The sequence below is a fragment of the Hydra vulgaris genome, chromosome 15 (assembly GCF_038396675.1).
Source record: "Hydra vulgaris chromosome 15, alternate assembly HydraT2T_AEP".
Lineage (NCBI taxonomy): Eukaryota > Metazoa > Cnidaria > Hydrozoa > Anthoathecata > Hydridae > Hydra > Hydra vulgaris.
In genome coordinates, this window is record NC_088934.1 from 24,558,769 (window position 1) to 24,585,819 (window position 27,051).

General features: G+C 28.5%; 1 protein-coding gene across 2 annotated transcripts in view; it reads left to right on the plus strand.

The window, feature by feature from the left end:
• LOC136072012 (uncharacterized) overlaps window positions 1-27,051 on the plus strand; it is a 91,249-nt gene that overhangs the window by 1,771 nt on the left and 62,427 nt on the right. Inside the window, exons 2-5 of one of the 2 annotated variants that reach the window (XM_065819859.1) lie at window positions 1,325-1,643; window positions 1,902-2,066; window positions 23,227-23,361; window positions 25,091-25,186. In XM_065819859.1, the coding sequence (XP_065675931.1) occupies window positions 1,329-1,643; window positions 1,902-2,066; window positions 23,227-23,361; window positions 25,091-25,186 (711 nt within the window). In that variant the 5' untranslated portion in view covers window positions 1,325-1,328. The remainder of the gene's footprint in view (window positions 1-1,324; window positions 1,644-1,901; window positions 2,067-23,226; window positions 23,362-25,090; window positions 25,187-27,051) is intronic. The other variant, XM_065819860.1, reaches the window with a different exon arrangement.

The following is a 27,051-nucleotide window of genomic DNA, read 5'->3' on the forward strand; positions in this document are numbered from 1 at the left end:
GTTTCAAAAAAAGTTCTTGTTTCATTACGAGATGTAAATCCACCAACAAAACCAATCCAACAGCAGTTCAATGACTCAAATAATAATGAAATAGTTATTAGTAACAATATCCACAATTTTAAAAATAAAAACAAAGATGAATCAAACGAAACCAACAAAGTAGGTTCAAGCTCATATACTTCGATTGGAAATTCTATGATGGGTAGCATTTCTTATAACCAATCACCTACTATTGGTTTTATATTCTATATCCTGACAGTCTAATTATCCTCAAGAATAGGACATACTATTAAAAGGCTAGAGTATCTTTATGACTACTTTCCTTCATAGGTTATTATCTGAAGTCATTACGCCTTGCTCTAAAACTTTCTTAAAGCAGAGAAGGCTGTTTTTATTTTAACTTTTATTATGAACTCAGTAATTGATGTCACTTAACTATATAATTAATATCATCAGTTGAACTGATGATATTAATTATATAGTTAATATACTATATAATCTATTCTGTAGTTCTTTAATTGTGTTTTACTTTATATTTGGTAAAAGCCATAATATATGATAGACTTTTTTATTACAGTTTACAACAATGCTAATGCAAGTTAATGCAATTTTTCCGGAATGTAATGTTTAAAGAAGAAAATGGCATTATTGTAACCCATCCAAAATAAACAAGTGTGTAACCATGAATGAAAAACATCAAAAAATAAATAACAATATGATAAATAACCTAATGTCATTAGTATTAGTATAAGTGTTTTAAAACACAGCAAGACTTAAATCTTGCGAAGATGGTCATCTGTAGATGACTAGCTGTAGTGAGTATGTTTATCTAGTTTTGCTTTAAACTCATTTTATTGATGTTGAATCTACTACTTTATTTGGTAACAAATTCCATTTGTTTACAACTCTGTTGTTAAAGGAACTATATCTTTGATCACAGTTTTTTATTAGTTCACTAACAAAATATCCACCATTTCTTGTGTCTTCTTTTTGCTGGTTAACATAATGGTTCTGTATGCCAATATATTTTATCAAAACTGTGCTCAAGTTTTTACTTTTTATTGAGATTTAATATATGTAATACTCTCTACTTAAGTTGTTTCTTCTTTAGATTTTTTTAGTTTGTTTGTCTCTGATTTGCTTCATTTTACTATTAATATACAAAGTTTTAGCGATAAATAAAAGTTTACTTTCTTTTGTTAAGTGTTGAAAATTATTTCTTACAAATGGATCCCATTCAAAACATTCTGTGTGTTATAACTATTTATTTTAAATTTGATTTTTTTAATTCATATTTATTTAGATTTATTTCTTATTTTATTAGAAATATGTTTGAAGGAGATACAATAATTGATTTGGAAGAAGCTGTCGGTTCTTATCTGAACTGTCTTTCTACTAGTTTTGCTGCAGGCAGCAAACTGTATGCTAGTGTTGGAACAATAATTGAAGAAAAGTTCCAGGAAATCTTCCCAAACCATGATTCCAATAAAAAACTTGTAAAAATGTGTTTTCAAACATTGCAAACATTAAATGCATTTGAAGGGTATCAGAAGGCACTTTTGGATTGTAAAGAAAAATTGCTAGAAATATTAACAGACAATCATACAAAAAAACATGACAGAAACTGTGCTGTAGAAGATGAGGTATGAACTTATCATCATGTTTTGTACACTTTCTCATTTAGAATTCCTCAGTTTGACATTTTATAAAAAATGAGTTTTTTTTTAAGCAAATTAGTATGACTTTGATCAATTAGTATAATTCAATTTTTATTAATATAAACATTTTTTTTTATGTTTGAAATGCTATTTCCAAAACTATTTTACTATAAGTACCTGTAAATTTGCGAAATAGTCTTTATGATTTTTTTAAATTATTTATAGTAAATGTTTCTTTAAAAGGAGTATGCTGATGTTGCGTTGCGTGTTGCAAAAGAGTTATATTGTTATCATCAAACAGTTGCAGATGTTCTCAAGCCACTTTTATTTTCTAATTTTCAAGAAGATTTTCCTACTCTTAGTTCTGATCATCAACATGTACTAAGAGTTTGGACAATTGTGTCGGAGGTACATTAAAATAAATATCAAATTATTTATCTTTTTTAAATATTTAGTATGTATGTATTTATGTATGTATTTATGTATGTATGTATGTATTAATAGATTTAATAGCATTTACAGCTATTAAATCTTGAACTGACTTTGCTAATATTAAAAATTTCAAACAAATCATAAAATGTAAATTACCATATATGTTAGTTTGCAAAACATAAATTATTATTGTTGCCAATAATAATGTACATTATTTTTAACTTGTAAATTAAAAAATTTTAAAGCTCTCCATGATTTGCAATTTTTATGGTTTTTAAGCAAAGAACATAGTTAATGAGCAAGAAAGTTGCAGACAAAAAAACTTAAAAAACCATGAATTGTATGAGTCAGAAAAGTACCAAAATAGGAGAGATTTTCAAAGCATTCCAATTTTTTGACCATGCTCATTTATACAATGTGTAAGGCACTCTCTTCAAGTTTCTTACTTCTACCACTGCCATTTTTACTAGAGCTGCTACCTTTCTACATGCTGATACCTAAATTACTTTCATCTTTTTTAAAAAACATTGTACAATACAAGTTTTTTTGTAATCTGTCTAAGATTATGCCTCCTTTTCTTGTCTTACTAGAGTCACACCACTCATCCATCTAATCATCTTCTCTTTTGGCAAATACTACACCATATAAATAATAAATTTTATATAACAATGAAAGGGTATTGCACGCCAGCATCTATATAAATAGCAAACATATATGTTTATATCCATAATATATATGCATAAAGTGCATCTTGGAAGCTTTTATTCCTTCTGGAATAAAAGTTTGGAAGTTTTTATTACTTCTCTTCAATTTTAAGTCGAGCTCCATTTTTGTTTTTATTGTCAAATTTAAGTCTACTCCACATTCTACTCATTCATTCTACTCCACGTTTTTCACCATCTTGAGCAGTTGCTTTATTAAACATTATTCATTTTTTATCTTTTTTACAACATCTTTCTTCAGTACAAATGCCTGTTTTTTATTGCAAGAAGCCAATGTAAAAAAGTCCTGTCTGATGTTAAGCTCTGTTATTCTCAGTTCACTAAGACTTGTATATTATTTTAGATGTTAGGTTCTAGAGATTTTTGGTTAGACTTCAACAGTGTCATTAACTAAAGTAAGTTTAACATTTAATCTCTAATTCATGGATCTGATCTTTTTACTTCTCCCCAGAATAAAGCAGAGTTATTTGCAAAGAAATCTTACTCTGATTTGACTCTTGAATCTAATGGCCATTCTCTTTCTGACAGTTAAACAGACTAACCCATTGTTAAACATCGAAATCACTCTGGCTTCCAATGCTTAAGTTAATTCTCAATTAATCACTTCTACCGTTTGTGCTTCAGAATAGATTTACATCATAGTCTTAAAAAGTGTTCTCCAGAACTCTCTTTAATTTTTGCTAAACTTAAAAAAAATGCTAAATAAGTGGTTCCAATTTTTCAAAACTCTAAAAAACACTTTGCGTTCTCCAACTTTCCTGCGATTAGTCTTCACTCTTCACTATTATTAGTTTCTTTATATAAAGGTTTTGAGGTTATGAAACTATTTCTTTCTAACTGCAGTAGTAAAGTTATTCTTGAAGGTCTACCCACTTCTTTATTTCAAGTAATTTTAAGGGTACCACAAGGTTCCATCTTTGCTCCTGTATTGTTTCTTATCTACAATAATGATTTTTATTAAATCCAATGTGGCTCTATTTGCTGACGACTCAACTTTATACTCTTGTCTTGACAAAAAATCTTCACTTTTAATTGCTTAGAACAAGCAGCAACACAATTTTTGTTTGACAATAAAACTTATTTATTTACTGCAAAAAAATATTGCAATATTGATTACATTCCTATATTGTCAAATAACAACCCTCTTACTCTCAGGCAAAGTCTAAAAACACATTCTAAATGTAATTAGACCTGCTTTATCTGCCAAGCTTGAGCCACTCTCCCATTGTTGCAAGGTTGCATTTCTTTCTTTTTTACAAAAACAAACATGGTCAATGCTCAAACGAGCTAACATCTTTATAACGATAAACCAAAACTCATTCTTGCTTTGCTTTTTATTCAACAAGTTGCATCCATTTACTGTATCTGTCCCTTAATGCTATAAAAACTTTTATTAATCCAGTTTTTTTCCTTGAACATCAAAAAAGAACCTTATAACTCTTACCCATCTTCAAGTCTTCAGTTATAGGTTTCCTAGTATTTTAACTTATTCTCTATTTTAAATTAACTCATAACTTAATGGTTGCTTGAAATATTTTTTGGAATTAAATTAGAGTTTAAAAATATATAAATGTATGCCAGTATTTAATAAATTGTAAATTTAAGCATAAAGTTATGAAGTTACTAGCTCTGACTATCAACCCCTACTAAATCTTATAATTTTGCCAGGGCCAGGTTTGCAAAAAGTCTCATTTTTAGGCAGGGCTGGGGCCCTGGTCACTTACTAAATGTAACAGTGGCAACACAGGATTTCATACTAAATGACAAATTTGAAGTTTTCTGCAAAATCAACTAAAGCAATAATATTATTTAGGGGTATGGATGACTTCAATTTATCCAAATGTTTACCTTGTGCTTTAGCATTTTATGACTGGGATGTTGTGCTATCAAGCTTTTCACTAAGACTTTCAATGAATTTTCTAGCTGTTGATGTGTAAATTAGAAGCTCTTCTCTATCTGTTGTACTCCATTTGTATTCAATTAATTCATCTTCATCAACTTTGTCAATCTCTTGAAATGATCCTTCATTTTGCAATAGATTGCAGTTATATAATTGATAACATTTTGAAGTCTGGGGCATTGATTACATCTATGGACCATGCATTCCTTTGACTCTTTGCTATGAAGTAACAAGAGCCCTGGCTATAAATGAGACTTTTTGCACACGCTGCCCCGGCCCCAGCAAAATTATATAATTTAGCAGGGGTTGATAGTGGAGGCTAGAAAAAAATTTCTAATACTTTATATACTATAATTTTATACTTACATTTACTATTTTTTAAATACTGGCATTTATTTATACATTTTTAAACTCTAATTTACTTTCAACAAGATTGCAAGCAACCACTATTAAGTTACTTTAAAATAGAGGGTACGTTAAAATGCTAGGAAAACAGTTAACTGAAGACTTAAAAAGTTGTTGGTTGTATAATAAAGGAAAATATGAAGATGGGTAAGAGTTTTTTTTGATGTGCAAGGAAAAAAAACTGGATTAATATATGTACATGACCCTTCATGGATATCATCAATCAATAAAACCTTCATTTCATGAAGGGACATGTACAGTAAAAGCATGCAACTTGTTGAATAAAAATCCTAGCAAAAATGATCATAATGATGTTTATAAATGCATATGTATACAAAATATAACATGAGTTTTAAATAAAATAAAATATGCTTTAGGATGTTTAAATGTTTATATAGCCCTGGTCACAAACCTGGCTCTAGCCCCGGCTATATTTTATCAAACCTTGACCCTGCCCTGGTCAAATATCAATTCCGGTCGCTTACTTATTCTCTGCACTATTTTTGTTTTAACTGAGCAAATTCTAATTTGAATTCAATAAGTAATTACTTTAAATTGCAAAGTAGTAATTACTTTGATGCATGTTTATTTTTGGATATTCTTACAAAATCTTTTATACCTGGCAACGGCCAAGTAACTGATCATTACAATAAAAACTTTCAACCTCATCAATGGTATTTATTTCAATTCTACAAATGTTATTTTTTTCTGGAAGTGATAATATTCCCTTTTCAAATTTAAATTTTCTTGCTTTAGTTATGGTTCACATTGATATATTAAATACTTCAGCTGTTTTCTTTAAAAGCCAGAGAATGGCCTCCATCGTGAACCAATGACAAATCTGAATCTTTTCTCTTCTGTTTGTCGTTTTCAGCTTTTCTTGCATTGTAAAAATCAACTTATCTTGATTATCAGCTTTCATCTGATATTCAAGATTGGGCTCCTCAGTAACATCATTTTTCTTGTCTGTTGCAATAATATTGAAGATAACTGATAGCTTTTTTGATATAATATCAGTAGCTTGCGTTAATTTTCTTTTCTCTAGAGAAATTTTAGCGTGTTGTGGAACCCCATGCAGGCCTTGTTTTAAATAAAAAATTCTTAATGCATAGCTTAATGTGAATTAAATGTCATAAATTTCTCTTAAATTACTTTTTTAAGGACGTTTTTTAAACTACTGCAAAACAATTCAATTGAAAAATTAACTCTATTATGTAAATATATTATTGAATGTATTTTTTTGATATTAAATAGCTAAATAAAACTTTTCTTTTTAATATCTATTATAAACTAATTTTAATTCTTTTCTCGACATAAATGAATTAAAATGTTTAATTTTTTTAAATTACTATTTCTTAAATTTGTAATTGTGGCTTTGCAAGTAATAATTATTTTTTTTTATAATTTATTTTTAAATAATTTATTTTTAAAAAAGTTAGTGAATAGATGATAAAAAAATATAACTTATTGCAAAAACGAAAACTGTATTTAATTACCGTACCAGGGATTATTTTAGGTTTAATTACTTCTTTTATTTTACTGTCTAATAGACATCTTTTAACTAATATAGTTATTAAAAAATAATAAAAAATCACTTTTGGAATATGTAAAATAGCTTAACAAGTATGTTAATAATTTAATTGCAAGATGCGTACTGTTTTAAAATAAAGCCTGCCATGAAATTTTAGTGGTGTATTACTGAATACATCTAATATATCAAAACTGATGTTTATAAGTTCTTCTTCTTGTGCAACATCTATATCTTCATCAAAAAATGTTTGTTCCAGAAAATTATCTTCACCATTTAAAACCAGTTGTTGTTTCCAATGGAACATGTATCTTTTAAATGTCAATTTTTTGAAAACCACCTATAAATATATTATAAATGAATATAATTTGCAAAATTCGAAAGTAATTAAAAAAAAAATAAAAAAACTGAAAATTTTTAAAACTAGTTAAAAGTGTACTGGATGTATTCTTTGTAAAAAGAAGCAGCATAATAAGTTATGAACAAATAAATTTACATTTATATTAGTTTTATGCGTCAATACAATTTTTTTGGGAGTTAGCAAACTGGTTAAATAAAGTTTGCTCATGATGTAAACAGACTTTAAGATTAACATTTAATATTATAGCCTTGATCTCCATAATAATAATTTCTACCTCTCTCTGAATAGCTTGATATATCTTTTAATGGATTTAGTGTGCACCAGTTAATGACATGGATCATTTGATAAAGTAACAACTTACACAAAATCTTGTGCATTTTAGTTTTGCAATTTTTTATTTTACTATGAATAAACAAAAATACACAGGCATATTTGCAGTATTTCAAATAAAGAAAACTTTTATCATTAGTATTTTTAATATATTATATTTTTTTATAAATTTTTAATATTAATATATATTTTTTTAGTTTTAGTTATATAGCTTGTTTTTTTTAATTTTAATTGTTAACTATGGAGAAAAAACAACAACTGGTAAAATATCAGACTAATAAAAAGTCTTCCTGTTTTAATATTCAATGTTTTTTTCTGTTTTAGTAAAAACCCTGACATAATGTTTATTTATTTAGATTAAGGCTTCATTAAATTATAGGTTAAATGAGTTTTTTTTTTGTATAAATTTTGATTACTGATGAAAATGTCAATTTCAATTAATTTAAAAAGAAGTCATGAAGACAGACCTATAATATTTATTTTTTCACAAAATACTCTTATATTTTGAAAAATATCCTCAAAAAACCCACCTCTCAATTTTGCACCAAAACATTCTTTAAAATATATATATTTTTTTTAAAAAAGCAAAAAAAATTCACAAAATTTAATGCATATCATAGTTACTAAACCTCTGTTCTGCCTTTGTTAGAATTTCTAAAAATAGACTATATGTGAAGTGCAATCCTCATAGTGATATAGGTGAAGTGCAATCCTCATAGTGATATAGGTGAAATGCAATCCTCATAGGGATATAGGTGAAGTGCAATCCTCATAGTGATATAGGTGAAGTGCAATCCTCATAGTGATATAGGTGAAGTGCAATTCTCATAGTGATATAGGTGAAGTGCAATCCTCATAGTGATATAGATGAAGTGCAATCCTCATAGTGATATAGGTGAAGTGCAATTCTCATAGTGATATAGTTCTAATCGTTTTTAAAAATTCCTGTTATAAAATATACTGGTGCTCATTTTTAGCTTTTTTAATTGAATTATTAAACTCTTTTATAACTTGTGGTCCAGACTTAATTTCTGTCATAGCAGCTTGTAAAACAAACACTATAGTCAAATTAAAATGACAGCCAAATAAAAAAAACTTCCAATAATAGCTAATTTTAAAGTAGCAATATCTCCAAAACCTATTTAACTCTATGTAATATAGTTGACCATTTTTACAAAACATGAAGAAAATCTGAGATGGTGGGTTACAACCCCTTGGAAATTTGTCCCACTTTTTATAAAATACTTAAGTGGTCATATAATCTGTACAAAGATTCTAAAGTATACGGTTCAGCTTTTTAAAAGTTTGGAGATAAGGTCATCAATACAGACAAGTCAAGTGCTTTGATGTTGCAGTTTGTTTTCAACCATTTAAAGCAAAGCTTTTAGATCTTCAGATACTGTGTAATCTAAGGAAGACAAGAAATGATTAGTATAATAGTTCTGTTGACACAAAACAGAATCTTTGAAATCTTGAAATGCATATTTGTTACACCATTGCAATTTTTGAGGATTTTTTAATAACTTTTTAAACTTTTTTTCAGGCAATTTACAGGCGGTTAACAAAGTAACTTTAAGGAATCCCTAGTTTTAACATCCTTAGTTTCTTAATTTCTGTGATGAAGCACCATTGCTACAATATTAAATATCATTGCAATACAGCATAAGATTATTTTATTTTTAACAATACATGCATAGAAAATCAAAATGAATAATACAGATTGCCACCTAGTTGTTAAAAAAATTGTAGGTAATGATTAATTACCTCATTTACTTCTAATAATAATGGTTATTTATCACCAGTGATTTATTTTCCAATCAGCTTGTTTTTTTCTGTCCAGTCAGGTTTCAAATGTATAAATTTATTTTGGGGGTAATATCAGGAATTTTAAACTTCACATAAATTTTAAACAAAAGAAAGATTTTTAATAAAATTTAAAATCTGTTAATTTAATCTTTATAAAAAAAAACTATTAAAAAGTTTATGATTTTAAGAAACATAATTCTGGGGGTCAAATAGTGGTTTCTCTTGGGCAGGTTGGGTTAACTCTAGTTACTTGAACTTTTTGCAAGTCATGTTCATTTACCAGTATTCAAATAATACAATAATTCAATTTGAGTGTGCCACATGCCTCTTAGTTACCTAACCTGAACAACAAAGTTCCGGGGCATTTCCTAAACTACGCGAGTTCGCCCCTGGTCCCCAGAGAAAAAAGTTATTTTTTATATTTTTGGAATGAGGTAAAGTTTTAAAAATAAAACTTTAAAAAGCACAAAAAATTCTGGGCATGTGTTGCAATGTCTTGGAGCATGTATTTATGCATTGTAAACCCTAAGCTCTCACAGAGGAGAGATCACATGCATAGTTAGTTCAGATTCTAAGTGATTAAAAAGTTATGAGTTTTTATCAAGGCTGGAGTATATAGTTGCATCATTAGCAAGGCTGGAGTCATTTTAGATTTTTAGGAAGATTATTAATTTAGATGACAACACTAAGGATAAGAACCTTGTGGTATCCTAGACATTACTGGAATTGAATATGTCTAGAGTAATAGCATTTGTCTCATTGCTTTAAGTTGATGCAGGAGATATCCATTTTAATTACGTCAAGACAGCAGTATCTTGTTCTACTGCTAATTTGGCGTATCATTATTAGAAGATAACATATTAGAATATAACATATTAGAAGTTTTTTAATTAAAGACTCAAAGAACTTGATAATAATAGTAAAAATACTGATTTGTAATTTTGAGAGGGGTCAGCATTTTCAAAGGGGTTAGGGTGAGTTTTTAAAAATTGGAACCACAGATGTCATTTTTTAGCAGGCATAAAAATTAGATCCTGTTAAACTCTTTAAATAATTTTGTAACAAAGCTCTAGAGAACACTTTAGACTGCAACATGAATTCTATCTAAACCTGAATCTACATCTATCTATCACCTACACCTATCTATGACTGCAACAGGAATTCTATCTGAACCAAATGTTTAAGTGAAAAATAAGTTTAGCAGTAGAAGCAGGAGTGATTTGGATGTCTAACAGGATTAAGCTATTTCTTTGCAATGACAGATAATGTGTGGTCAGTAGACTTAAGAGATGAATTAGTGGAAAAGTTCTTTGCAAATAGTTCTTCTTTGTCTTTAGGAGAGGTAATAACATGTTCTTATGAATGTGATTGTGAGGTGGAATGTTTGACTTGCTTTTGTTAGTGGCGTTGTTGAAGATTTTTTTAAATGTTCTAGAACTTAACTTCTGAAATAAAATATGAGATTTAGTATTTTTAGAATAATAAAGCAGTATGGGTTTAGCTCCTGTTTTAACCATGTAATGCAAACCAGTTTTAATTGGATTATTTTGAGTCTGGAAGTAGTTCAGAAGTTCATAGTATTAGTGAGATCATAAGATGATCTGAAAGCAAAACAGAGAAAAACTGAGCACAAGAGACTCAAAGCAAAGAGTGAATGTAAGTTTTTGGGGTTGTTTAGAAAATTGTCACAAAGTTAACTATTTGAGTGAGAAAAAATTGTATTGAGTTTTACTGCCAGCAGGGTCAGTGGTACCAGGTCCAAGCAATTCTATGTGAGGCGCATTAAAGTCACTATTAACAAAAATATTGGGTAAGGGATAATACGAAAGGGCTCAATCAATTTGATTAGAATGCAGTAATTGAAAAAAAGAAAATGATATAGAAGAAAAAGAAAAACATTTGTGTGAGGAGATGCTAAACAAAATCAAAAAATGTAACCAGAAGATTCAAAATTGATTTCAAGACAAATAAACAAATTGATATGTAAGTAAATGTAAGCCTAGGCAAGCTATGTTATTATTAGTTACTATTGCGAATCAAGGGATATTAGCCCTCAGTACTGAGATCTGCAGATCTGACTGTATTGATTTGCAGTTAAAACATCCAAATTTTAATTAATTTTCTAAAGAGGTCTGGTGAATATTGCAAAAAAGATTTAACAGATGAAAAGTTACATGAATATTTATAAAGGATAATGGTTTATAATGGTGTTATTTATAAAGGATAATGGTTGATAATGGTGTTATTTATAAAGGATAGGTTGATAATTGTGTTATTTATAAAGGATAGGTTGATAATGATGTTATTTATAAAGGATATGTTGATAATGGTGTTATTTGTTTAGTGTTCCTTTAAGCAGTGCTTTATTTTTGTTTTAAATTATTAGAAGACTCAACCACAGATAGTGCATAACACCGTCAACAGTAAGCTATGCAGATACCTCATTCCTTGTAATCAACCCGAAAACTTAACTAATGACTTCTTATGCTACCTCAATTATGCACCCCAAAGGTATCAACATTCACAGACTGTACAACATGACTCTGATATTACTCTGATATATTACAGTTTTTTATGAAATCAGCTTCTCTGAGAGTTAGGGTTGCAAAAAAACCGGTTTTTTTAAAAAAACCAAAAATCATAGGTTTTTTTAAAAATACCAAAAACCCACGGTTTTTTTGGTTTAAATTAGGTTTTTATTAAAAAATGCCGTATTTAGTTATCCTTTTAAATTAAAAAAAAACTTAATGCAGGGTAAAAATATATGAAATCATCCAAAAAAAAAAATTTTCGACACCCTTACGTCTCAGAATTTGTTTATTTTTACACCACTTGCAGTCCATATCAAAAAAATAATAACTGCGAAAATTTTAGTTAAAAATACCAATGGGTTCCAGAGATATCGTCACTTGAAATAATGCTGACTCAGCATTTTAGTGATTTTCTGAAGTGACTACAAAGCAACTTTGACATACAGTATCTTCATAATGGCTTGGGGAAATTCCTAAAATTTGGTACTCTAATAGATTTTAACTTGAGAAATCCAAAAATAGCACCCTCAAGACTCGATTATCTCAAGAAATGCCTCATTTGTCCAATTTTGTTCAAAATTATTGACTTGTAAATTAGTGATTTTTGGAGGTAAAATAAAGACTGTGGCCCAAAATCCCGAGTAAAAAGTTTAATTGTATATCATTATTTCATCTTAGGTCTACTGAAAAAAATTAGATTCATCAATTGTCTCTCTAATACGTGATCAAAATTTGCATTTAAAAATGGTGTCTTTTTAGAAAAATTTAAATTTTGTAACAAAAGCAATTAAAATATTTTTTAAAACATTTATTTGAATAAAACATCAAATAGTGTCATTTATTGACTAGTTTAGGACATTTATAGTCATGGGCCAAGGGAGATACCCTCCCCTCCCACGGGAGGCCCCCACACCGCCCCCCATCTCTCTAGATTTTTTTTTATTTTTTTACATAAAATAAATAAATAAATTTGATTAAAGTTGATTGTTATAATACATTTTAAAAACATATTTTTTCAGTTTAAGTTTGAGAAACAGTTTATTTGCGTTACTTCAAATCGATAAATACTTACCTCTTATTTCAAAGATCTTTTTACGATTTTAAGTCATAAATTTTAAAACCAAAGATATTAAAACGTTTTTAAAACATTTTGACAATCAATATCTTTATGTAGTTTTAGACTAATATAGTCATTGACATAATAAGATGGGAGTCATTTGTGATTTATTTAAACCTTCTCAGACTACAATTCAAGAATTTGAAAAAAATAAAAGACATTTTAAATGCAAAATAGGTAAATAAAATAAAAACAAAATTATTTTAAATATAATTTTTTTTGTAACAGTTTATATTCTTTAAATCTAAATCAGATATGTTGTATGTACGACCTGATATTGTTCGCGGTGTAGAAATTAGGCATATAACTTCAGAATTGAGCACCCAACACTCATCAGTTCTCATTGGCCAAAAGAAGTTTTTACCTGGTCCATGTTGATGCATGAATCTGACTTTTATATCAAGCTCACTTACATTTTCAGCAATCCCTACCCACCAAAATCCATCATAAAAACATGCAATATAATCCATTTTTTTAATATTTAATGAAATACTACTGTGATCAAAAAGTAAGGTGAATTTTTAATTTAAACTTCCCGCCTTATTCGAATCGTCCAATCTTTTTTATTTTTAAGTTGGTAGGAATGTCATTAACATTTGCGCCAAATTACATGTCAAATTCATAATTATTTTTTTTTGTTTACGCTTGTTTCTGAAGTACCAAAAGTGCATTCGGCGATTTTCACGATGTCTAATTTTGTTGAGCAAAGAAGTGCTATTAAATTTTGTTTGCGGAATGATATTTCTGCTGCTGAAACGTATCGAATGTTGCAAAAGGCCTTCGGTGAAGAGACTATGTCTCAAAAAAATGTTTACAAGTGGTACAAAGACTTCAAAGAAGGCCGAGAACATGTTGATGACTTGGAACACTCCGAACGACCATCGACTTCGATTGATGATCGCCACATCAACAAAATCAAAGAATTGGTGCTTGCAAATTGTTGGTTAACAATTCGAGACCTTGTTGACATGGTTGGAATATCATTTGGGTCGGTGCAAGCGATTTTGAAGGATCATTTGGGCCTCAGAAGACTCAAATCACGTTTAGTGCCGAAATTTCTCAATTTCTTTGAAAAAGAGCGTCACGTTAAAACGTGTGAAGCAATGCTTTCTGACTATCAAGACGTCTACAAACAAATTATTACTAGCGATGAGACTTGGGTCTACGCATACGACCCTGAAACAACCGACCAATCGAGTGAATACCGTGAAAAAGGCGAGCCGAGACCGAAGCAACCACGTCAAAGTTGCTCAAAAATCAAGGTCATGTTGACTGTTTTCTTTGATTATTGTGGTGTCGTGCACTACGAATTCCTTCCAACTGGCCAAACTGTCAACAAGGAATATTATTAAAGCGTTATGCGATGTTTGCGTGAAGCTATTCGCAAAAAGAGACCGGAATTATGGGCCAATAACTCTTGGATTTTGCACCATGATAATGCGCCTTCGCACACAGCACTGGTTCTTCGTGAGTTTTCCGCCAAAAACTCTACCCATGTTGCTCCACAACCACCGTATTCGCCCGACTTAGCACCGTGTGACTTCTGGCTGTTCCCAAAGCTCAAGAGACCACTCCGGGGAAATCGTTTTGAGTCCATTGAAGAGATCCAATGTGAATCGGCACACGCATTGAAGGCTATTCCTACTGAGGACTTTTCGGCATGCTTCGAAGACTGGAAAAAACGTTGGCAAAAGTGCATTGGGGCCGGGGGGGGGGATTATTTTTAGGGGGACGATACAGATTTGGAAGAATAAATAAAGATTTTTCATTTTATAAAAAAATTCACCTTACTTTTTGATCACAGTAGTATCTACATGTTTGCTTTTTGGAATGATATCAAATATTTCAGTGCATGCATCAGTACTTATTTTTTTATAACTTATAGTGTTTGGAGCAACTGGAATAAAATGATGATACATCCTTGTGCCAGGAACTGTTCTTCCACCTAAATATCTTTTTTCTAATTGTGCTTGTGTTTGATCAATTTCTTCTTTTGAAAATAACTTAAAATAAATTCCATTTATCTTGGCTTTACAAAAGGAGTACATTAAATTAACATCTAAAATCTGCCCAGTAGTTATTTGTTTTAGACTTTCTTGACATACTACTCTTTTAACAGTCCCACCAATACCATCACAGGGGGATTTACCATGACTGGTAGCAAAAAATACCCATTCAGCATTTAAATCAAAGTCTTTACTGTGATGACAAAGATTAATAAAATTTTTAAATTGTGCTGCACAACCATCGGAAAAGTATTTCACACTTGATACATCAGGTAGATTTTCTTTGATATATCTAGTTATATCTTCCTGAGTCTTGTAAATAAATCCTGTGTCATGATCAACATCTTCTGAAAGGTAACAAAAAGATTTATGTTTGAGAAGTTTGTTCTCTATAAAATAAAGTACAATTGTATAAAGTGAGCATTGACTTTTGCTCCAGTGATAACTTTGAACCTCATCCTGAACAACATATTGATAGTTTTCAGCAAAATCTCCTAAAACTAAGCAATCGTTTTGGTTAAGATTTTCTTTACAGTTTTTTAAGTATCTACTTTGTGTTTTTGCAATATATGAATGAGTGGTAAGGTTGTCAATGCTGTCACATAATAAGTCATTAAATTCACCTAGTGGGAATGACTGTGAAAGTAGTGTTGTACGGTCGGTACTCTGCCATTGCTTAAATACTACATCTTCTTCATGCTCATGGTCCATAAACTCCTGCACTAAAAAACTTTTTAACACTTCAATATCAGGGCATTGGTTACATCGATGCAACATACATTCTGCATTTTCAAGAGAGCAAACAATCAATGCCATGAAATCTTTATAACTTTTATTCCACCTAATGGCATCAATGAGAAATTTTGTATTTTGGTGATGTATGCTAACACATACATTGTGGGTACCTGACGCATTAGTTGTAATACACCATTTAGGTTTAAGAGTACAAAATTTTGACAAACTGACTTTGACGTTAGGGTAGTCTTTTTTAAATGCAACATGTAATTCATTAAGATTGAGTAGCAATAATCTTTTTTGAACATGTTGGTTTTTCTTAATACTTACATAATCTTTTTTTCCTGGCATCATTCTTGAAAATTCATCACTTTGATAAAAGTTAATCACTAAATTAACTGTTTCTGGTGAAAGTGGGTTTCCAGTTTTTTTTCTGGGTAATGATAGAATTCCATTCTCATTTTTAACTTTTCTTGCTGTTCGAACAAGATACTCAGACACTTCAAAGTAGCTTGATATCTTTTTACGTGTCCATGATTTTGGTGCGAGTGTTAACATTTGCACCTTATGGCAATAAGAGTCAGTCTCTGAAATTTTATTTTTTATTTCATACATTAAAATGTCTAGATCATGGTCATTGTTAATGTTGTTGTTTAAAATGGGGCTTTTTATTTCTGTTGTTAAAAAAGTTTCTTTAATATTATATGATAATGAGACCATTTTTGCAACTCTGTCAATAGTGTTCTTTAATATTATATGATAATGAGACCATTTTTGCAACTCTGTCAATAGTGTTCTCAAACTTTTGTTTTGCTACAGGCAATTTGCTGTGTTTTGACTTTTTAGTTTGACTGGTGAAAATCCAAGCAATTCTATAGTGGTATCTAACTTATTTTTTTTCTCACTTTTGGATTCCCATTCCTCCTGTGAATTTAAATCTTCATCAGTTTCTATTGCTTTTTTGTAACATTTACTGCAGAATTTCCAACCTGGGGTTACATAAACTTTATTTTTTTGCAAATAGTTTGCCATGTCTATGGAAATCTTTATATTACCTAAAAAACAAATTTAGTTTTACATGGTTAAAATAACTGAAATTCTCAAACATTTTATAAATAATAAATTGTTTTCTTTTAGTTTCCATATCAATTCTGTTGTAAATAAGGTAAGATTACCTTTTATAGCAATTTTTTTACTTTCCTTGTGTGTTCCAAAAGGATTGCAACACTTTGTAATTTTTCTCTCAAAATATTTTCCATAGAATTGCTCATGATAACAACATATAATTCTTATTGAACTATATTTTTCCTTTAAATTTGCTCGCCATATTATTTCTTCTTGTTTTTCACAAGGAAGATCTTTAAATTGAACAAAACCTTGTTTTCTTGAAAATCCAGTTTTGTGGCAATGAATGTTAAGACTTTTTCCAATGTCACATTTCTCTATATTAATTATTTTTATTATTTATTACCTAACAAAATAATATAAAAACTATAAAATTAAAAGTAATTCTTTAAGAAAATACAAACAAAGTAAAAAACCTTTAAAAAGAACAAAACAAAACTTATGTTTGTTTTTTATATAAAAGGAGGTTTTAAGTCACCAATTTGAAATAATGAAAATTTTTTTTTTTCAAAATTAAAATTAAATTGTATGTTTTTGCATTATTTACTCATTTTATGAAAAAAAAAAAAAAAAAAAAAAAAAAATCTAGGGAGATTGGGGGAGGGGCGTAGGGGCCTCCCGTGGGAGGGGAGGGTATCTCCCTTGGCCCATGACTATAAATGTCCTAAACTAGTCAATAAATGACACTATTTGATGTTTTATTCAAATAAATGTTTTAAAAAATATTTTAATTGCTTTTGTTACAAAATTTAAATTTTTCTAAAAAGACACCATTTTTAAATGCAAATTTTGATCACGTATTAGAGAGACAATTGATGAATCTAATTTTTTTCAGTAGACCTAAGATGAAATAATGATATACAATTAAACTTTTTACTCGGGATTTTGGGCCACAGTCTTTATTTTACCTCCAAAAATCACTAATTTACAAGTCAATAATTTTGAACAAAATTGGACAAATGAGGCATTTCTTGAGATAATCGAGTCATGAGGGTGCTATTTTTGGATTTCTCAAGTTAAAATCTATTAGAGTACCAAATTTTAGGAAATTTCCCCAAGCCATTATGAAGATACTGTATGTCAAAGTTGCTTTGTAGTCATTTCAGAAAATCACTAAAATGCTGAGTCAGCATTATTTCAAGTGACGATATCTCTGGAACCCATTGGTATTTTTAACTAAAATTTTCGCAGTTATTATTTTTTTGATATGGACTGCAAGTGGTGTAAAAATAAACAAATTCTGAGACGTAAGGGTGTCATGGTCTGGATGATTTCATATATTTTTACCCTGCATTTTATTTAAGTAAACTATATTCTTTATCAATATTACTGTTATATTTCATCAAAATTATTCAATACATCATTATTTAATGTTCTATATATAAATACATGCTTGGCTGCTTTTTCTTCCCCCAATTGGTTTCTTAACTTAGAATGAACAAGGTCGATTCCAGTGCTAGAAGCTGGTGCATTTAATAAACCTTTGATATCCACTATGTTACAATCCACAATTTTTAGAGATTTCCACCATTCTATTGGTGATACATTTTTTAAAACAGATTCACTATACAAATAGCTTTTATCAAATGGAGCAGGTTTGGCTTTTAATTTAAATATTATTGGTAACAAATTCTGAAACTCTTTCTGCCAAATTCATGGCAGCTTCATTTTCATTTTCAGAAAGATTAGATCCAAAATATCTAGGATCTAGTGTGTTTGCCAGGAAATGAGCATCACTGACAGTCTGAAGATTCAATTTTTTTTTTTTTGTTCATTTGATATAAATGATAAACTGTTCAACAAATCTTTAAAAATTTCAATAGTATCACTTATTTTTGTTTGATCTCTTTGCAACTTATCTAGAGCTACTGCAATTGGTTTTAATATTTTTAATAAATCTTCTGTGTTTCGCTTTATCTGTTCATCACTTACTTTTTTACCAATCATGGGATCCAAGTCTTTACTTTTTTCAAACATTATGAAATGGAATTCTGTACATGATTCAATTTTCAATTGAATCATGTACAGAATTCCAGCGAGTTTCAATAGGAAGTGGCAATTTTATTATTTGTGTAACATGCTTGCTCACATTCTCAATATTAAGATCATTTGCTAAAGATTCAGCATATGAGCAGCACACCCATAAGTTACAATAATATCTCTTTCAGATGACAGTACTTGTCTTATTGATTTCATATTGGCTGCATTGTCAGTCACAAAGCTTACTAGACATCCAAATTTATGTCTTACAGAATTGTTTCTATTGCTTCTCTTGCTAATTGTGTAAGATATTCACCAGTATATGAATGACCAGAAGTGTTGATTGTTTCTACTAAAATGGTAATTTTATCTGTAATTACAGAGATACAAACTATAGGTTCATTATGTACATTACTCCAGCTATCTAAAGACATGGCTACAATTTTCCCATTCAATACATTACATTTTTTAATTTCTTCTGTGTAAACCCTATATAATATTTCTCCTCCAATTTGAGTTCTATTAGGTAGAGTGTATCCTGGATGAAGCATATTAATAAATTTTTTAAATTCTTTGTTTAACTGTTCTGAAGCTAGAGTTTGTACTGTATATAAGTCTTCGAAGTTGCAGATCAAATAAATCTTTCTCTTTGAGGCTTGTTCTTGTAAAAAACTTATCAATTTTCAAATATTTATCAGCTGATGTTAAATTGGGCTGAGACCTTTTCATTTGTTGTTGTGATGTTGATGGTGAATTACCTTTAAAATGAAATTGCAGTTTATTGAATTATTCTAAGTTAGTCTGTACGTGATAGTAATTTAGATATATATGTTTACAATTTTGGGAAAGTATAAAACTTAAAATGACAATGCAGTAATTTAATTTCCTTCAAGAAGTTGTTGATCTTCAATTGACTCCATAATTTCATGGGGTTATGATTGCTTGCACTTTTTTATATGTTCATGTATCCTTTGAATTTGAGCTTCCATTTCTTTTCTACACGCTTTACTAACTGCTCTACACCCTTTCTTTCTGGAACAGTCACTCGTGTATATTTTAACCAAATCATATCACATTTGTTATATGATTTAGTTAAAATATAATAAGTTATGTTAGAACTACTTATACTTTTGGTAAACGTATAAATCTATATATATATATATATATATATATATATATATATATATATATATATATATATATATATATATATATATATACATATATATATATATTTATATATATACATATATATATATATTTATATATATACATATATATACATATATATATATGTATATACATATATATATATATATATATATATATATATATATATATATATATATATTGTGATGCATCATTGTATTATATTATATTATATATATATTTATATATATATATATTTATATATATATTTATATATATATATATATATATATATATATATATATATATATATATATATATATATTGTGATGCATCATGTATTATATTATGTTATATATATATATATATATATATATATATATATATATATATATATATATATATATATATATATATATATATATATATATATATACATATATAAATTGTTAAGAAAACTTCCTGATGAAATAAGTTCATCAGGAAGCAATGCTTCTTGATGAACCTATTGAAGCAGAAACATCCTGTAGAAGAAAACGGATAATATGTGATAATACAATTTATTACTGATCTGTTCTATAAGAACACTGAGGACTCTATTCTATGAAAAAACGAAAACAAAAATCATGGATTTTAAAAAAAATATCTATATTGAAGATTAGTTATATTTGTGAACATAACCCTGTTTTAATTTCCTGTTGTAAGTTCAAATCTTTTTAAAAAAATATAAAATTGGTTTAATTCAACATTTTTTTAATTGGTTTAAACCAATGGTTTAAACCATTTGGTTAAAACCATGCAACCCTGCTGAGAGCTACCAAAGTGTAAAGGAAACTTAACTACCAGCCTCAGAACCATTAACTTGAGCAACTTGAGTTGTACTCTCTCTAGGAGATAAAAAAGTTTGAACCACTACCAAAGTGTCTCATATAAAACCCATGTGTAATGTCAGGAATTATCTTATTGTTCATTATCTTTTATTAAACATTGTAACAAAGATTAATGGCTACCAATAAATTTTAAAATATTTTACCCTTAAATTTTGATATTAAATACCCCAAGTTTTTTACCCTTAAATTTTACCATCAAATATCCCAATGTCAGGAAAATTCAGTGTTCATTATCTCCTTAAATAGCTAAAATAACAACTGCTTCAGGGATAATTTCATTATCCCTGAAGCAGTTGTTATTTTAGTTCGACCTAACTACTAAATATTGAAATAATGTTTTTTTAACCTAGTCTTTGTCTCTTTAAGCAAATTCTACCATTTGCGAAGAACTTTTCTAATTTGAATTTTCAATTTTATAGCCATACTCTTTCTGCCATTTCAGTTAAACAGGTTAACTCATTGTTAGACATACAAATCACTCAAGCTTCCATTGTCGTTTGTTAATTAAACTCTTCTACAGCTTGTGGTCCAGGCTTAATTAATGTGATTGTCTTACAAAAGTGTTCTCCAGAGCTCTCTTCAATTTTCTCTAAAGTATTTAATAAATATTTTATAGAATCTTGTGTTCCTGCTTGCTGGAAAATGATTCAACTTTACACTCCTGTTTTGATAAAAAGTCTTCTCTTTTTGATTGCTTAGAACAGGCAGCCAATCTTGAATCTGGTCTTTTTTTTTAAAAAGCATGGAGCTTGCAGTGGCTTGTGAATTTTAACTCTAACAAAACTCAGTTATTTACTCAAATAGCTATTGCAATATTGTAAACATTCCTATAATAATGAATGGCAACCCTCTCACTGAGTCCTCTTCTTTATGTCTTTTAGGATTATCATTGACTGCTGACCTCTCATGGAAACCATGTATAATTAATTACAAAGTTAACATCTGTCAAGGTTGCTTCTTGTTATTGTGCTATTATTTACTCCTGATTCTTTTCTTTACCTCTGCAAATCTCTTATTCGTTCCTGTACAAAAACTGTCACATTGTAAACCTAGTTGGATCTGCTCTATCTGCTAAGCTTGACCCAGTCTCTCATTGTCTTAAGAAAAATATCACTTTCTCTTTTCTACAAATACTATCATGGTCACTGCTCAAACAAGCTATCATCTCTAGTTTTGTCAACCAAAACTCATTCTCACTTAACTTGTCATTCAGCAAAGTAACATCCTTTTACTGTGTCTGTCTCTTTATGCTCTAAAAACTTTTATTTATCTAAATCTTTTCCCCTCACTTAAATGCTTTGAAACTCAAACTCAAACACTCTTTGAAAGACTTCTAAAGTCTTCTGTCAACCAATTCCTTGCTATTTAACACTGTTCTTTATTTTCTAGTAACTCCAAACTTAAAAGTGATTGCTTGCAGCCTTATTGGAAGTAAGTTGAAAAAAAAAAAAAACAGGGCATGAAGCAGGTTGTACTAAACTACATGTTACTAGTAGCAGGATCAAAATATAAACCCTAACTTGAGTTCCTTGATTAGGTAATAAAAATTAAAATTTTTTTTTTAACAAAGAAGTGAATTTATCAATAGTATGCATTTCTGATGCAAAATCATGCATATTATTTATTATTAATATGCATGGTTTTGCATCAGGAAGTTTTATTGCGAGGCAAGTTCAAAGAAGATCTGTTTTTGACATTAGTTGACCTTAAAAATCCTTTTAATGAAGTACTAAGAAAAGAAGTTTGAGGCATTTAGATGTTGATGAAAAGTCTGGTAACAGCTACTGCTGGTGGTAACAGTTATAATGGTTATTTATAAATATGCCATATCAGCATTCAAAATAAAAGATGAAGAAAATGATAGTTTTAAAGTTATTTATTCATCAGTTCAGTGATTAATTCTTTGCTTTTCATTATTGCTTTGGAAAGTCTCTCTAAAGAGTTTACTATAGATTTATTATGGTAGTTATTTTATGCAGATGATCTATGCTTGAATGCAGAAACAAAAGAAGAATTACTGCTAAGATTTCAGTTTTGGAAAGAATTAAAATTACAAGAGAATTACTTTATAATGAATTTCATTATAAAGTTAAGAAAGAGTAAAAATAAAATGATAGAGAGAATAAAATATTAATCATGTAAAGCGTGTAGGAATTATGTTGAGCAAACTCTACAGTTTTAAGGCAATTTTTAAGTAATTAGTTATAAACAATAGTTTAGGTTACGAAATAGTTTGTAAGCCTTTACAAAAGATGTAGTGATATGCGATGTGCTTATAATATTGTTGATTTTAAGTGCAGAAAATATACTTTTGTTGAATAAAAAAATTCAAGAAAGGTAACCAAATAGTGGCGCAAAAATAGAGATATTCCTAAGTTTTGTTATCTTGAAGATACCTTTGGATCAGCTGTTGGATCAGAAGAGGGATTAGGAGCAAAGAATTAAAAGAGTTGGAGAGTTGGGGTGAACTAATCATTTTTAAGCTAATAAATATTTTTATGTGATTTTTTAAATCTGTTATATGTTAAATTGTTTTCTTATTTTCTATTAGGCTAACAAACCATTAAGACAAGGTTTTGGTTTAACAAACGAAGAAATTGCTCAGATATTATCATGGCAGCATGGAGAAGATTTATCAGAATCATGTAGAAAAAAGCTTAATTTTAGAATCAGCACTCTTATTCAGGTAAGTTTAAGATTTAAATATTGAAGCTTCTTTTGGCTTTTTTTATATTTTTCTTTAATTTTTACATTTTTTATATATACTAACTTAAGTCGGCCATTTAATAAAAATGTTTGAATAAGTTCATGTTGTTTATTATTTTATTCATATTACTTCCATATTATTTTTTATTTTAGACACTATTTTTAATGATAAAACCAAGATTATTGTTTTGATGATAGAAAAAAACAAAATTTTAGTTTGTTTTGACATTAAAAAAAACTAAGGTTATAGTTTGTTTTGATAATAAATAAAACCTAAAAATAAAAGATATTAGTGGTTTAACCCTGAAGAATATTTAAAATTATTTTCTTGAATTTTATCAATAGCATTCTTTTTATTGCTTATTTAAAACTTATTTATAACTAGTAACCTAAATAAGCCAGGCTTAAGATATTAGTGGTTTAACAGCAGCTTTTAAAAGAGACAAAACTGCTATCATAACCTGAAGAATATTTAAATTATTTTCTTAAATTTTATCAATAGCATTCTTTTTATTGCTTATTTAAAACTTATTTATAACTAGTAATCAGAATAAGCTAGGCTTACCTAATCCAGATGAGTTAAAACTCATCGTTACTGTTTTTTTGATGAGAAAGCTCTACATAGAATATCAATATCAACAAAATATTATTTAACCTAAAAGTAAGGTCTGATTTTTCTTGGTCAGGTCTTGTATTATATATATTTGTGAAAACTTTAGGGTTGGTCAGGATTAGGAATTGGGTAATGAATGGTGAAGAGGTGATATATGTATGACAGTCTGTCATTGACAGACTGTCATACATATATATACATTGTCATATTTTTTATTTTTGTTTGTTGGTTCTTTGAAGTTACATTTTTTGCAATTTTTGACTAAATCTAACCAATTTTCCAATCAAAAGAGTTAATAAATCCTGATATCAAATCCAATTAAATTTTTCATATATACTAAAAACTTTTTCAATATCAAAAAAAAAAGTTGAAGAAATATGTGACCTACATCTCACTGGTAGAAAAGTTTGTATTCTTGTAAAATCAAGATTTTTTGTTATTTAAACAGGTCATTTTCAGTTATGCAGCAAACTTCATTTTTACTTTCATATTGGTAACGAATGATGGCTTTTTTAAAGAATATTACTATTATTTGAGCCTTAAATTAAACAACCCAACTCTAAAATGGTAGCCCTCAAATATTTGGGTATTGGGCTTTCAATCTTCTGTTTTAAATTAAATCAGATCAAAATGTATGGATATATTTCAAAAAAAGAACCATATATATATATGTGTATATATATTAGGGTACTTGCTTTTGCGGAAATTTTTGAATTTCAATTGACTACCCCTTTAAATGTGGGACATTAGTGCTAAAACTAACTTAAGAAAAAAATTAGCCTCGAAAAACCAGAATTTTTTGTTTTTTCAAACAGGTTATTTTCATTCATGCGGTCAGAACCACTATTGTGCCTCCCCAAGACTCCTTTTAATTAAAAAAATATGGTCCAAAAATGACTATATTTGAAAGGCTTGGGGGAAGTAATAATATCAAAATTTTGAACTGGTTTTTTTCAGGTATTGATGTAAATTTTTAAATAAAAAGGATAGTTAAGGCAGACTTTTGCTGTTTTATTGTGTTAGAAATTACTACTTTTTAGCCTACTTTTGCTTTTATTTAGTTTTTAGATAAATATATAAATGTTTGTTTTACTAGCAATATGTTGACAGATTGTTTAAACATGGTGTTTGCGAAGTTGAAATTCCTGTTTCATTTTCCATTGATTCTGAAGAATTGAATAAAGTGCTTCAGGTATTTTTTTAAGAAAAATTTTTACATGATTTTATTAATAATTGTTAAGTTTAATCACATTGCTTACATTGTATTAACATTGTTCAAAAATTGTCTTATTGTTTGCCTAAAAATGCTTAAAAAGTAAAGAAACAAAGAGATTATAAAATCAGATTTATTTTTTACAAATTCACTTCCCTAAAGCCAAGGCAGTAGAATACCAAGTGCACAGTAGAATTAAAAGTTACATGCTGAGCATGCAATTTTTTATTCTACTGTGTACTCTATTAAAAGTAGACAAAATTACTGGTGAAAAAAAAAAAATTGGAGTAAGTTTTTAGCTGGTTGTTTATAGTGAAGTGTTTTTCCAGCCGAATCTTATGTTTACAGCTATTGTAATAATAATAATAACAATAATAATAATAATAATAATAATAATAATAATAATAATAATAATAATAATAATAACAATAATAATAATAATAATAATAATAACAATAATAACAATAATGATAATAATAACAATGATAATAAATTTTCAAATATTTTGAGTTTTTTGTAGCAATTATTTTATTTTTATTAACTTCTAAATTTTTTCATCTCATGAACTTCATTTGTTTCAAATATGATAGTTCATTCCATGCTGTCGAAATAACCTTTTGTGTTATGACAAATATTTACAGGACCTGAATTATAGTCATTGTCAAGCAATCTTGTTACGAGAAAATGTTTCCTACAGTCAACTTTATTTTTGTGTCATCAGAGCACTTTTTTGTCAAGCTAAATTTGTATTAATTGAGCTTTATTGTATAAAGTTTTTAATTCTTGTTACAACTTTATTTTTTTTACAATTTTCTCTCAACAATGTTTTTAAAAGTTTATTTCCAACAAGATTGCAAGCAACAACTAATTAAGTTTGGAGTTAACAGTAAACAAGTAAATTCTATCAATTCTGTAAATTCTATAATTTCGATCAGAAAAAAAGATAAGAGCTAATTCCAAAGCACTCAAATTCAAGGAATAAAGCTAGAATAATATTTATTTGGGCATGAAAGAACAGTTTCAGTATAAAGATGATGAAAAAAACTTAACTGAAAGTCTTGTGAGATTGAGTTTTGGTTGATGAAACTGGTTATATACTTGTTATATTTTGTTAAATAGCTTGTTTAAGCAGCATCTGTGGTAGTGTTTGGAGAGAGATGAGGTAGAGATGCTACCTTATGACAATGGGATACAGGCTCAAGCTTAGCAATTAGGGCAGGCAACCTCAGAATATGCTAGGTTTGCAATGGTCTGTGTATATGGTTTCCGCAAGAGGTCAGTAGTGAAAGATAATCCAAAAAGACACAAAGTAGAGGACTGAGTAAGTATAGATGAGTTGCTATTTCTCAATAAATAAATATCAACAATATTGTAATGATTATTTTTCAATAAATGAATATCAACAATATTGTGATGATTATTGGCATTAAACAGTTCAGTTTTGTTTGTGTTAAAAAAATCATTTAATTCTGAAACAAAAACCTTGATGAACAAAGCAGCTGCCTAAAGAAACAAGTTAAGCAAGTTTTTACTAGAAGTATGATGGACCATAGCTCTCACTTATAAAGTTACTACCAGAAATATGATGGACTTATCACTTATAAAGGAAGTGCTTTATTGCCATTATCACAAAAATATTTTAATTTTTTTTTAAATAATAAATAAATTGTATAAATTACATCGCCTTTATATTTATTATCATTGTTTTGTTTTATTATTATGTAAATATTACTTTTCAAAGTTTATTTAATAAAATAAGAATTTAATGAAAAAAGAGTAATTCTTTTAAATTATTTTTTTATTAAGCAATTGACGAAGTTTTTTATTAAGCAATTGATGTAGTT